Here is a 14199-nt window from a genome sequence, read left to right as displayed (position 1 = left end):
TTAAGTTACTAATTATTTATTAATGGAATAATATACAACTGCCAAAAATGATGTCGGTTCTGCATGTTTTGAGTGTGCATGCATACTCACAAAAGTTATAAGAAAAAAAAAAAAGTATGCCATCTGTTATAAACCCCAGACTCAGTCCACAGAATACTTCATCAAACTACATGATTAGCCTACAGCTTCCACCTCATAATAGTGCATCAAATGATAAAGAATTTTGCTTCTTGTCAAAAGAGGAGTAAATCCTTATGGAATATTAATATGCAAAATGAAAACTATGAAATGACAGCTTTGTCATTTAAATAGAATGGGGATATGTGTGTATGCGCACACACACACATATATAATATATCTATATATATATAGATATATAGATATATATATAGATAGATAGATATAGATAGATATATTTCTTCTCAAGAAAACAACCTAATAATATATATATATATATATATATATATTTATATATTTATATATTTATATATATATATATATATATATATATATATATATATATATATATATTTCTTCTCAAGAAAACAACCTAATAAAAAAGTGGGCAAAGGATTAAACAGACATATCACCAAAAATATCATTGTTTGACACATAAACACATGAAAAGATGTTCAATATCATTACCATTAGGAAATGCAAATTAAAACCATAAGGTTAACATTACACAACAATTAGAGTGACTAAAAAGTTAAAATTAAAAGCTGATGATAAGAAGTATTGGTCAGAAGGCCAAGCAGCTAGATGATTCATATATTGGTAGTTGGAATGCAAATTGGTACAGCTACTTAGGAAAACAATTTGATAATTTCCTATAAAGCAAAACACCATTTTACCGTATAAACCATCAATCTCAGATTTACTCAAATGAAATGATAACCTGTATTTGTGTGCAAATATTTATAGCAAATTTAATCAACACCAGAAGTAACTTAAATGTCTGTCATTTGTGAAATAGGTAGATAAACTGAGATACATTCATACGATGGAATACTATTCAGCAATAAAAAGGAGAGAACTACTGATAAGGTAACATGGATGAGTCTGAAATACATTATGCTAACTAAAGGTGCTATAGGCTGGATTACTCCATTTACATAATATTTTGGAAAAGGCAGAATCATTGAGACAGAAAACAGACCAGTGATTGCTAAATCTGGCAGTGGGGAAAGAGTTGACTATAGAAGGGCAGAGGAAAATATTTGGGGATAACGATCCTGTTCTCTATCTTGATGGTGGTATTGGTCATACAACTATATGCATTTTTTAAAACTCACAGAACTGTACATAAAAGGAATGAACTTTACTGTATGTAAATTTATACCATAATAACAAAAATAGAGCCAAAAACAATAACTAAAAATTGTCTTAATGTTGTATCTTTATATATGAGAACACACTGAAAATTTGAAGCTAGCACTGTAGTTTAGTACTACGCAAAGAATTCTGAAGAAATCACATTAGTAGTCATAAGCAGCAGCCTAATCTCAGCAAGCCAGCTCACACTGCATTTTACTAGGCCAAGGAAACAGGGGTGAGAGAATGAATGATATGACACAAATTATCGCCATTCTAAATATGTCAAGCTTACGTCCTGCTGACAAGAGGGACTGGCTGGCATGGTAAGTAGCTGCATCAGCTTTTTCAATCTCCAAGTATAAGAACAGAGTGAAATACTTTTTTAATGTGCTACATAAGAAAATGATATTTTTCCTAATTACTGTGATTATAGTTGTTGCTTAAAAGGCATTTTTATAAGCCAAATTCAAAGAGTGATTTGATTACTAAAATTGAGAATTAAACACTATCCCATTTTATAAAATATTGTCTTAGCTTAAGTTTTGAGAAAGTGCCTATATTTTTTGGTATTTCCAAAGAGTTGATAAAAGTTCTAATTTCCTCTCCAGGAGACACATATAACCTAGGAGCCTATGAATAAAATAGTGCAGTTGTGTTCTCACTGTACTGCTAAGTCCAATACATCGATGTGAATTGTGATCAATGTGAATTGTTCAATTATAGGTCATAAAGGCAGCCAGCATAATGCTATTGACTGCAGCTTGGATAAGTCATGGGTACACATATAAGACAGTGGTTCTCTGGCTTAGAAATATTTATATAAACTAAACAAATGAGGAGAGATACCTCCTAACAGTAATAACTTGTAATGGTTGGAATCTGGTCATCAACTTCAAATCAACCTTCTCTACTGTCCTGTTTGTACTCTGGCAGGTTAGCAAAATGTATCTGTGCATGTTTCCTAAATCATAAACCTGTATACATTTGTGGAAATGTGTTTTAAATCCCAATGCTGTTAACAATCCCTAAGCTTAGGCAGACTACCATAGTATTAGGTAAAAATTTCTTAGCCGATTTATCAATTGGTCTGTGCTTATATAGCAAATTAAATGTGGATGTACATTGCTTCAGAGAGTAATAGTCATATTTTATAGAAACTAGTTAGCCAGTACAGAAAAATCTTCATTTCCTATGGTTTAGTATTTCCCTGTTGGGGATTTTTCATTCAGGTAAAGATTTCAGGAGAATTATCAAAACATAAGATCTCTGCCAAAAAGTGTCAAAAGATGAACCAAGTTATTTGGGAATAAAACTGGAACACCCAAAAGTAAGGAGCGAAAGAGAAAAGAAACGTATCTCCCAATTGCTTGGAGATTATGTAAATTATTTCAAGAATACTGACAGTAGATATTTTCTTGCACTGAACAGATGATTAAACCAAAATTGTAACATGATTGTAAAAAGTAATAATAGATGCAAAGAATTATATGTGCCAGGAAATATTTTAAGAACTTTGCGTGATATACCTCATTTAAGTCTCCCAACATCGCTATGAGGTAGTTTCTATTATTATCCCCATTTTATTTTATTTTTTTTAATTTTATTTATTTATTTGTGAGGGAGAGGGAGAGAGGGAAAGAAAGAAAGAAAGAAAGAAAGAAAGAAAGAGAGAGAGAGAGAGAGAGAGAGAGAGAGAGAGAGAGAGAAAGAAAGAAGGAAGGAAGGAAGGAAGGAAGGAAGGAAGGAAGGAAGGAAGGAAGGAAGGAAGGAAGGAAGGAAGGAAGGAAGGAAGAAAGAAAGAAAGAAAGAAAGAAAAGAAAGAAAGAAAGAAAGAAAGAAAGAAAGAAAGAAAGAAAGAAAGAAAGAAAGAAAGAAAGAAAGAAAGAAAGAAAAAGAGAGAATGCCCACAAGCCGGGCAGGGGCAGAAATAGAGGGGGATACAGAAACTAAAGCAGGATCCAGGTTCTGAGCTGTCAGTGCAGAGCCAAACGCAGGGTTTGAACCCATGAACTGTCTGATGATGACCTGAACCAAATTCGGATGCCTTACCAACTGAGCCACCCAGGTGCCCCATATTATCCCCATTTTAGACATAAGGAAAAATAAGTATAGAGAGCTTAAATCATGTGCCCATCACCATAGTATTCTTTAAAAACCCGGGTACCTCAGGGATTGAATGCAACAGACAGACACTTTTTCACTCACATCACCATCCATTTGGGTCATCAGGGGATGTGGATGCTTGCTCTTTCAGGCTCCCTCCAGTTTAGACCAGTGCCATCCCAAGGTCCTTGGAATCTTCTGTTGACCTCTCTGCATCCAGAAGGCTGACAAGTAAAGAGAGAGTTCATCATCAAAATGCTTTAGAGCCCAGGTCAGGAAGTGGCACACACTAATTTTGCATATACTATATTATCCAGAGCCAGATTTATGGCTCCAACCTAATGCATGTCCACTCGGAAAAAAAGTAATCTTTTCATTTTCTCAGGAAGAGAAAATAACATTGGTGAATATTAGCTATTTTTTTGCCATGCTTATAGCCTAAAATTAGGAAATCTGGGGTTGGAACCTAAGTACCCTGGCTCCAGTGCTTAAGACCTTAATGATGTCTTGTACCACTCAGAAAAATGAAACAAAGTGGTAAAAGAGATACAAGATTTAGTATGAAATGAATTTCTATCCTTATAGAATCCTGTTACTATTTATTAGCAACACAAATCCAGAAATCTGTTTCTAAGTTAAAAGATGGCTTGAGAAGCTTAGTGCCTCAAAGTTACCCATTTCTTGTTAACTGTTCACTTGCATTTGATAGAGAGGATGTAGTCACATTTTGGTAATCTCCTATACAACTTGGAAAAAAGCATAAAAAAGATTCCTTAAATATCACAGAATGTAGTGGGTCTTTGTTGGGAGAGTCTTCATCAGTTGAATTAGATTTGATTCCTGAAATAATAGCTTCTCTTTTTCCATTAAAAAAGACATTTTTATGATAATGCTGAGAAATACAGATCAAAAACCATATTACATATCTGTATTCTGACTTGTTTATTTCATCCCTTTAGATACTAGTGGTCTTCCTACTTCAGTCTAAGATCCAAACCAACGAGAATGTTACATGAACATATGACCGTGCTTCAGAATGTAAAGCACTCTGTGAAGACTGATAATTCCAGTACAAAATTTCTGTTCTACCCAAATAAGCTTTCTAACAAAATTAGTCTGATGTACTTTTAATTATCTTTGTAAGCATTATAGTGTTGCATGTAATTAAGCATAAATGGTAAGCAGCTCAAATAGATAATGTTACAGTAATTGGTATTGTTTTTCCAGAGTTAAGCCAAATTTTAAAATTTAGTTTTTCATGTTGTTAGTTCTTCATAATTCTTCATGATCTATTAGAATAATCCGTTTTTACCATTTTGCTTGATATCATACTTTCAATCTCTCCACACATACACAAATTCTAATAGAGGATAAATTTGATTAATCAAAAGCTGAATTTCCCTCTCATATCTTTGGCTGTTTTCAACCACTAGACACCCCTCCCCCCCCCCCCCCCCCCCCGCCCAACACAGAAAACCATGTGTGAGGTCCAGTGTTTCATATCCATTTCCTCCATTTTCTCTCATTTTCCTCAGTTTTCCACATCACTACCCCCAAATTGATAACTATTTTCAGCGGGTATACTCCAGATATTTCAAGATTGGTGAGAGCAGAAATATGAAACTAATGGTCTGTGGATTTTGTAGTTATAATTGAAAGGGAAAACAAGGAATTGGGTAGTGAAATTAAGTGGAAAAAAATAAAGCACTTAAAGTACTGAGTTAACATGCTTGCCTTAAGGTAGAGACTAAATAAATTAGTTCAAATCTATACCTTTATTCTGTTTATCTCATAATATAGTTAATTCTTTTCTGTAAGAAACCTTTCCTATTTCCTCTTCCTGTCCCAACCCCTGACTACACTTCCTCTATCCTCTCTCTTCCACTGAAACCTTTTTTAAAGGTCTTAATTGATCCTATTAAAAAAAACAATGCATTTTCTAGGCTTCTTCCAATAATATTTCTCAAAGGTTTTAACCTTTATTCTTCTGCTTACTTCCATGAAGTGTTCTTTCTCCTTAGATTTTGTGAAGCTCTTCAACTTCTCCATCTATATATTTGATATGTTTTCTCAATTTTCTTTGTTGAGAACTCTTCTTCTGCTTGCCTTTCACATATAAAAGTTCTGTGGGTTGGGGCACCTGGGTGGTTCAGTCAGCTGAACCTCAGACTCTTGGATTTGGCTTAGGTCATGATGTCATGTTTCATGGGATCGACTACAGGTCAGGCTCTGTGCTGACAACAGGACGCCTGCTTGTGATTCTCTCTCTCTCCCTTTCTGCCCCTCCCCTGTGTATGTGCTCTCTCTCTCTCTCTCACACACACACACACTCTCTCTCTTTCTAAAAATAAATAAATAAACTTAAAAAAAGTTTTCTATGTTTATTTGTAGTATATTCTTTATAGAGGATGATTCTCTTCTGTTTTGGGCTTTAGTTACCTACTTTTCCTTTGTAACTTCCAAAGCTAAATCTCCAGTCCAGACTTCCTTTCTTAGTTAGACTCAAATTCTCAACTTTCTCTTGGCCATTATCTTATCAACATTTGAAACTAAGTAGTCAAAGGCAAATTTAGTATTTTCCCCCAAACTTCTAGCCTTTTTGTTATTCTTAATTCATTTTATTGTTACTGTTAACTTCCTGTCATTATGCTTTCACCAAGTATTTGGCCATCCATTCATCTAAATCTTCATAGTTCTAATTTCTGTTTGCTATGTTTAGTCTTATAGATAGCTTTTCTTCTTTCTTGGTCTTTCACTCATCTTTCTCCCTGATATTAGGTACCATCAAACACTTCTGTCCTCAATAACTCACTGTGACCCTCATTATCAAAACAGAAAAGTCTACTTAAGCTAAAAATTAATCCACTCTGATCTAGCCCAAAACAGTAATTCCAGCCCCATTTCCTACCACATCAAACACTACCATTTAGCCACACACAGTTATTTATCATTGTACTTATTTCTTGTAGGCTTTCGTGTCTTTTAATTTATTTTATCATGTTGTCTGCTTTATCTGGAATGCACTTTCATAAATTTTGTCTACTGAACTCTTCTTATCTTTTAAATTTCAGCTTAAATTAAACTTTTTTCACAACTAGTTTCCATATTGTCTGTGCTCATTTCCAGTCTCTGGAGGATTCCTTCTGTTTCCAGCTCACGTCACTTGTATTTTTATTTAGCATATGTATTTTTCTGCTTTAAAGTATACTGTTGCTTACATTGTCATCCTTCCCACCTAACCCTACCCACTTCAACACTCATGTTGTAATTCCTTAATTTGTCAAAAGCAATTTTGTATGTGTGGAACCCTGGCAGAGTGCTTAGCATTGACTAGGTGCTCAATCAATGTTATCTAAAGTAGCATATATATTCAGGGCAATTTTGGACTGATTCCACCATAATCAAACAAGATTTGACAAGTCTATTACCTAATTTGAAGATGTAAATGAACTATCTTTAGGACCTAGTTTAATTTAATGGACTAGAAATGACACCTGAGAGTGTTAATCCTCATCCTAGAATTAAGCTATTTTATTGATTCATTCGTCCTATAAAAATTATAAAACGCTTTATCAATAGCACAGTACTAAGCCTAGAATGAAAAACAAAAATAAAAATATATGTATACCATGTTTCCAACCATCTCTATATTGTACATTGGGAATTAGAGGCAATCAATACTGAAAACTTAGGCTCTGTATGCAGGGTGACATTACATGGTAGCTCTCTCATATATTTGCTGAACAATCTTCGGTTAATATCTACAAGTTTAACTGTTACAGGATTTCAAAGAGATTGCATATTTAAGGAACTTGGTATATGTTAGGTTTATAAATTGTAGTTATAGATACTAGTAAAGGAAACTATAATGTAAATAACTACCATATGCAAAGCAAAAATGCCATAATTTCCAAAGAACCATTTGTTCTATATTTTTATTAATGTATTTTTACACATGCAATTACTGGTCTTTGTACAGCACATGAATATTAACATTTTATTAGCATATAATTAACAATGACCCAAAATCCAAGCCTAGAAATCAGATAGTTCAGCTATATATTGGTTGAATATGTATCAAGGAAATAGAAATTGTTCCAGCTATTTCAAGGAGAACAAAATCTAATAAATTATTGATTGTGATCGAAGCAGTGAAAATTAGAAGTTGAAGAGAGCACAAGTAGCTTTCAAGTTATGGTACTGTGGTTCTGTTGCAGGGAGAGGGGAAGCCATGGTACTTGATGAGTTCACTAGTAGCAATTGGATTAGTAAGAGACAAAGATCAAGGTTTCTGCCCTGGGCACTTCAGCCTAAGTGGTTCACTAGAATGGAAAGAAGCCTTCAAAGGGGGCTGTGAAATAGGAGTAACATCAAGACTGTGAAGCTATGGAAGCAACATGATGAATGTGTATCAGTTAGTAGTTAACTGCCAGATGCTGCTGAGATGTCAAGTAAGATGAGGACTGAAAATGGCCATTGTACTTCTCAACATCAAGGTTATCGGAGACATTTATGTAACCAGTTTCTATGGAGTAGTGGAGGTGAGACCTTGATGGAGTGGGTTTAATATAGAAACAGGAGAAGAGAGAGGCAGTGAGTATGGATTATTTTTTTAATTGTTATAAAGAGGAACAGGGAAATTAGGCAAAGTTGACTAGTAGGGGAAGTGAGGTCAAGGTTTTTTGTTTTTAAGTTGAGGAAAAATAAGAACATGTTTGATGCTGAGAACGAGCTAGTCAGGGATCTGGAAACTGTCTGTAAGTCCCTCTAGTAAATCGTTTAGGTCTCTTAGGAAATAGTCACCTATCCCTTTGTAGTGTAAAAATAGCCATAGACAATATGTAAACAAATGGGCATGACTGTGTTCCAAAAATATTTTAATTGTCGGAAAGAGATGGGCTCTGGGGTGATCTAATATAAACTGTTAACAAATGGTTATGAGAGGAAGCAGAGAATAGGTGAAGTCATATCCTCGAATAGGTGAGAGGGGACAGGATTTGTGCACAAGGATTGGAGGGAGTTGGGCTTTGATTAAGGGTAAATGTGGATTTGGGTAAATGTGGATAAATGTGAAACATAAACTTGTAGAAAATCTCTTTGATTGCTTTAGTCATCTGTGAAAATTAGGAAGCAAGACCATAATATGTGACTGACCAGTAGGAAGAAAATTTGGGATTCTAAAAAGGGAAGATGCGAGGCGCCTGGGTGGCGCAGTCGGTTAAGCGTCCGACTTCAGCCAGGTCACGATCTCCCGGTCCGTGAGTTTGAGCCCCGCGTCAGGCTCTGGGCTGATGGCTCAGAGCCTGGAGCCTGTTTCTGATTCTGTGTCTCCCTCTCTCTCTGCCCCTCCCCCGTTCATGCTCTGTCTCCTTCTGTCCCAAAAATAAATAAACATTGAAAAAAAAATTTTTAAAAAGGGAAGATGCATGAAATAATTGCATGAAAGAGCTGAAAAATATTTGGGCTAAGAAAATAGTTATATAGGTAGTAAATTGCAAAATTTCAATTTTGAATGTTCTAGCTGTTCTTTTCTACATTGGAGCATTCATATATTTTTACTGTAATTTATATATATATATATTTTTTTCTGAAGCACCAGCTAACCTTGCAGCAAATATCAACATATTTTGAATCATTTAACTTTAATCTTCAAAACACTTATTTTTCTCCCCAGGGGAAAAAAGAGATTGTTGCAATCCATTAATACTTCTATTTTCAGACAGTAAAATCAGTTACACATTCTATCCATATACTTTTCTAGTTTAGCAAATCTTATTCCTGTTAGAAATTATTTGTGCAATGAATATGCTTCTGTCACTTCATCTCTGTTTCATACATTTATCATATTGAATTCTAATTTACTCTGAGGTTTTGCTAACTTTTGCTTCAATGATGTATTTGCTCTGAAAGAGTTCAGATATAATGAAATATATTATGTCCAGTATTTGTCTTATATTTTGCCACCAATGAAAGATAAATTATTGAAATGGAATATATTCACATTGATTGCTATGAAGGTTACACATGGATTGTAAATCAAAACAAGCCCTTAAAAGATAGAAAATCAATTAGTGTGTCAGATAAGAAATGCATAAATGTTGAAATCAACCACTGGGTTGACATTTTTCCTCTTGAAATAATTTAATTTATCAGAATTTGAAAAGATTTGTGACTTTGAACATCCATAATAAGCTAAAAAGTAAACGACCAAACAAATCTAAAATTTTGTTAACAATACTTCAGACAAATACAAGCCAACATATTTTAGAGGGAATAGGTATTGTTTGTTTTCTCAACCAACCACAGAAAGTTTTGAGGAGACCAATGAGAACTATATTATCGTGGTCATGCACAGAGTAAATATTAACAATATTTAAATTTAAAACAGTATACATGTGTGCACAGTTGTATTGACATAGTGTCTTTGATTTTCTTTCACAGAACTATTACCCAATTGCCAGCAGTTGAATTGTCAGTATAAATGTGCAGTGGTCAGAAATAGTACACGATGTTACTGTGAGGATGGGTTTGAAGTGAAAGAAGATGGGAGAAGCTGTAGAGGTAAGTATGATACATGACTTTATTACTGTTTCTTTTCCCTTTTTTCTTTTTTTTTTTTTTACAAAGGCTTAGTTAATAGAAATTTAATAAAGTATCTTAGAGCACTTACCATATACTTCACACACTGTTTATGTTATTTTTGTTTCCTTCGATTTAAAATATGATACTGCCCCATAAACCATATACATAAACATAACAAATATGCATTTTTTACCAATCAATTTTCAATTCATATTGCAATAATGTCAAACATGGGAAATGTCAACAATAGGAAGTGGTTTTGGGTTAACTGTGCAAACACTGGATTCATTGTTTTCTTTTAATTTTTTTTTAATCTTTATTTTTGAAAGCGAGACAGAGTACAAGTGGAGGAGGAACAGAGAGATAGACACAGAATGTGAAGCAGGCTTCAGGCTCCGAGCTGTCAGCATAGAGCCCAATGTGGGACTTGAACTCACAAACTGTGAGATCATGACCTGAGGTGAAGTCGGATGCTTAACTGAGCCACAAATGGTTTTAACTTCCTAAATGTTTTCTGCTAGTTATATAGCTGCAGGGAAGTAGACATTTGTTACTAACTGAGGTAGATTAATGATGTCATGTAACATTCTTTACAATTTTTACTTTTTTTGGATTAGTGATTCTGGCAGTTGGCATTTTACCAATAGCAATAATGATGAACATAAAAATATTTATGTGTGTTTTTAATGTCTTGATCCTTGCTTTTGTGAATGCTCTATAGCACATGTTTACTCTCTGAAATGTCTCCACTCTGCCATACCAAACAATTCTAGGTTACTTCTCGATTCTATTCATTTCCATTATTTATAGGTTAATATATACATATAAATCTGATATATTCACAATATAAGTAATACATTATTTTATATAGTATTTAGAATCTATATATAGAAAATATAAAATGTAGAATCTATATATATGATCAAACAATATCTGCATTGCCAGAGCCACTAATAAACAAACTATTTTGTAAAGAAAGTGGTGCTTTGCCGATTACATTAAACCTTTGCTTTAAAATTATCACTTGCCCCTAGTAACAGAATCTTAAAGTTGAAAGAGTCCTCAGAGAGAATATTGTTCAAATTTCTAATGACAGAAGTGAGAAAAGTGAGACCCTGAGAAATTAAGTGACTTATTTAAGCCTTACACATCTTCTTAGTAATAGACTTGGGACTAAAACTTGGGTCTACAGAGCCTACTTATTCTTGCCTTGAAAAGGCTCATTGCTTTTTAATGTACATCTGGGCTTGAATTTTTCATTTGTTGTTTGTTTATTTTCTGTATAATACAACTATTACAGAAACATTTATTATTAAGTATTTGTCACACACAGAGGCTATTTAATCTGACTATAGGTGGACCAAATAGTCCATGTTTATTTGACTCACAATTTTTAAACCAAAATTAAAAAATCAGAAGATTACACACAAAATCTCAGACTTTATGAAAAAAAAAACAGAAGATCTGGCAACATTAGACACTGTATAATCATTAATGTCAGCCATATATGAATAGTACTTTTGCCTGAATGCATACATGCATGCAATTTCCAGTTCAAAACAGCTCTTTCCATTCACACAGGGTAGGCTAATATACCTATACAGCATCCTTACTCTTTTGCTACATCTGAGTCCTGTAGTAGTCAGGATTTTCAGCTGCTTTTGCATGGATCTGTTTCTTCCCAATCTCCTAATTAAATCCATAAAAAAAAAACATAATCAATATCTTCTTTTGAATGTTAGTGAGGACTTAGGCATCAATCAGTATGGAAGGTCACCAATGAAAGAGGAACTCTTTTTACTTTCTCTGCACTCCTGGATGGCCATATCTGAGCATCATTTATGCCTTCCTGAAGCCTATTTCCAGGGTAATTTCTGTCCTTAAAGGGAGAAAGAAAGCAGCATTATAAGTAATGACATGCCTATTCCTTTGCAGCCAATTTTGTGAAGTTACATGAATGTTATAGCATTGCATTCTGGTTAAGAAGAACAACAACAAAAAAATGATTAATCATATTGCTATCCTGGATAGCACATTCATGTCAGAAAAACTAAAATAGGAACCAATAAAATTAAGGTTGAAAAATCTGAAAATTGATAAGAATCATTTCTGCCACTAGGGGCTGGATTTTACCAAATAGAATGTTTAATTTCTTTTATTATCAGTGGAAACTTAGCTTCAAATTCTATTTTTTTTTATCCCCAAAGCAACTTACTTCAAACAAATTGTCCATGAATGCAAGCTGTTATATGAAGCCAAAGAAATCTCAGAAAAGTGCAAATTAATGACATGCAAATGCAGTTTCCCAATTTAAATGGCCCCTTAGTTACTCAGGAATATTTTTGCTTTTCCTTAGTAAACTCTTTTCTTAGTTCGGTGTTCAGAGGGTTGGCTGAGAGTTCCCACCCTTTAATTGTGTGTTAATTATGTGTTCTGGTGATGCCATCCTGGCATTATCTGGTGGTCCCACCCTGAGTCACCTCATTGGCCTAGACTAAGGTATATTCTGAAGGGACTCCTAAATAACAAAAGACACTGCTATTGCTCAGAAAATTATAAAGATTTTAGGAACTCTGTGCCAGACACTGATGATAAGGAATAAATACATATTTTTATCATACCACTGATTTTAGTGTACCACCACTCATTTCCATCTATCCAGTCTTCACATGTAGTCTGTTGTGTTTCTTAAACATTTCAGTCCATTCCCTTTCCTCCATCCCCCCACCACTTTGTTCGAAGTATAATGGCATCAAAATACAATTTCTTGTGTGAAATTAGCACATAGCTAATTTTTCAGGATCTCTTCCCTACATTCACCAATCCAGTTTTATATATGTTTATTTAGTTTTAAAATATAAAGTTGATTAGATAGCTCTAATAATGCTTTCCCAATTCCTGTGTATAATGTACAACCCTTTAGCATACAAATAACTTCATTATCTGACCCCAAAACTACTTACTCAGTGCCGTCTCTTACCACTTCTCCTTATCTGCCCTTATTCCACTTGACCCCTTATGCTCCTTTGAAATCCCCACTATGCTGTTTTAACTGGAGTGCCACTTTCTATCTTATCCTATCTTACTTAATCTGAGAAAGTCCACATCATCCTTTAAACTCAGTATGTGGCCTTCAATTAATATTCTACCTCTAATTCCAAGCCAGTTCACTTCCCTGTGTTTCTATCATAACCAGACTGTGCCTCTATTATAAGGAAATGCATAGAATCAAAATTATATTTCATTAGACTTATTTTACTTCAGGTAGGAACCATGTTGCACCAAATTTTTTGTTGTTGTTGTTTCTTCAGGGATTAGTATCATACATGTACACAGGACAGGCTGAATGTACATTTGTCAAAGTTATTAGCTGACACAATTTTTTTAAATTTTATTTTCCTGGTTGGTTAAGAATCATTAAGTACTTGCTGTTTATAGAGATTTGAACAAGATGCAGGAAGAAGGAGTATAGGGAGAGGAAGAATGTAAAGAATAGAAAGAGGACCCTAGAGATGAAAATAAAATTTAAGATGTTTTTTTTTCTTTTAAACACTGTTTAATAGTTTCCTCTTTTTGATTTAGTGAGGGTGGTTTGCATAGTTTGGCTCAGAACTCTTAATCTGTTCATTTAAAACCATGTTACTAGACTAATTTCTTTGTTACAATAGTGAAAAAGTCTGTCATGAACACTAGATCTATTCAGCAAATATTCTTTGGAATGCATTTTTGTCTTTGAAAAGGATATAGGGACTTCTATCCTGCCCATGAGAAATGCAAATAAATTCTCTTTTAAAATAAAATATTAGGTATTAAGTTTGATCTTGCATCTCTGTAACTATTAAAGCAATATTGAATTTTGACTTTCAGTTAGTGTGGTTTTGAAAAGACTTTTGGACTTGGCTCTTCCTTTCTAAAATAATAATCTCCTTCCAAAATTTGAAAAAGAAAATTTCTTTCAGGAGAAACAAAATGCCCAACAATAAATCTGCTTACAAATGATGCCCATTTTCCTTGTAGATCAAGATGAATGTGCTATTTATGGTGCATGCAGCCAGACCTGCATAAATACATACGGATCCTATGCTTGCAGTTGTGTGGAGGGCTACATAATGCAGCCAGACAACAGATCTTGCAAAGCCAAAAACGGTAAGTTATGGTTTTTGTCCTTCTATAATTTGTTAACTTTTTTCAGTTCCT

The 14199-nt window shown here is 34.0% G+C and overlaps 1 protein-coding gene across 1 annotated transcript in view; it reads left to right on the top strand.

Moving 5' to 3' along the window:
* LRP1B (LDL receptor related protein 1B) overlaps positions 1-14199 on the top strand; it is a 1940511-nt gene that overhangs the window by 924021 nt on the left and 1002291 nt on the right. The window contains exons 6-7 of the mRNA XM_023259298.2: positions 9862-9981; positions 14020-14148. Of these exons, the coding sequence (XP_023115066.2) occupies positions 9862-9981; positions 14020-14148 (249 nt within the window). The remainder of the gene's footprint in view (positions 1-9861; positions 9982-14019; positions 14149-14199) is intronic.

Source organism: Felis catus, chromosome C1 (assembly GCF_018350175.1).
Source record: "Felis catus isolate Fca126 chromosome C1, F.catus_Fca126_mat1.0, whole genome shotgun sequence".
In the NCBI taxonomy this organism is placed as follows: Eukaryota; Metazoa; Chordata; class Mammalia; order Carnivora; family Felidae; genus Felis; species Felis catus.
Note: the sequence above shows the minus strand (reverse complement) of the source record. Positions and strands in the feature narration are given on the sequence as shown.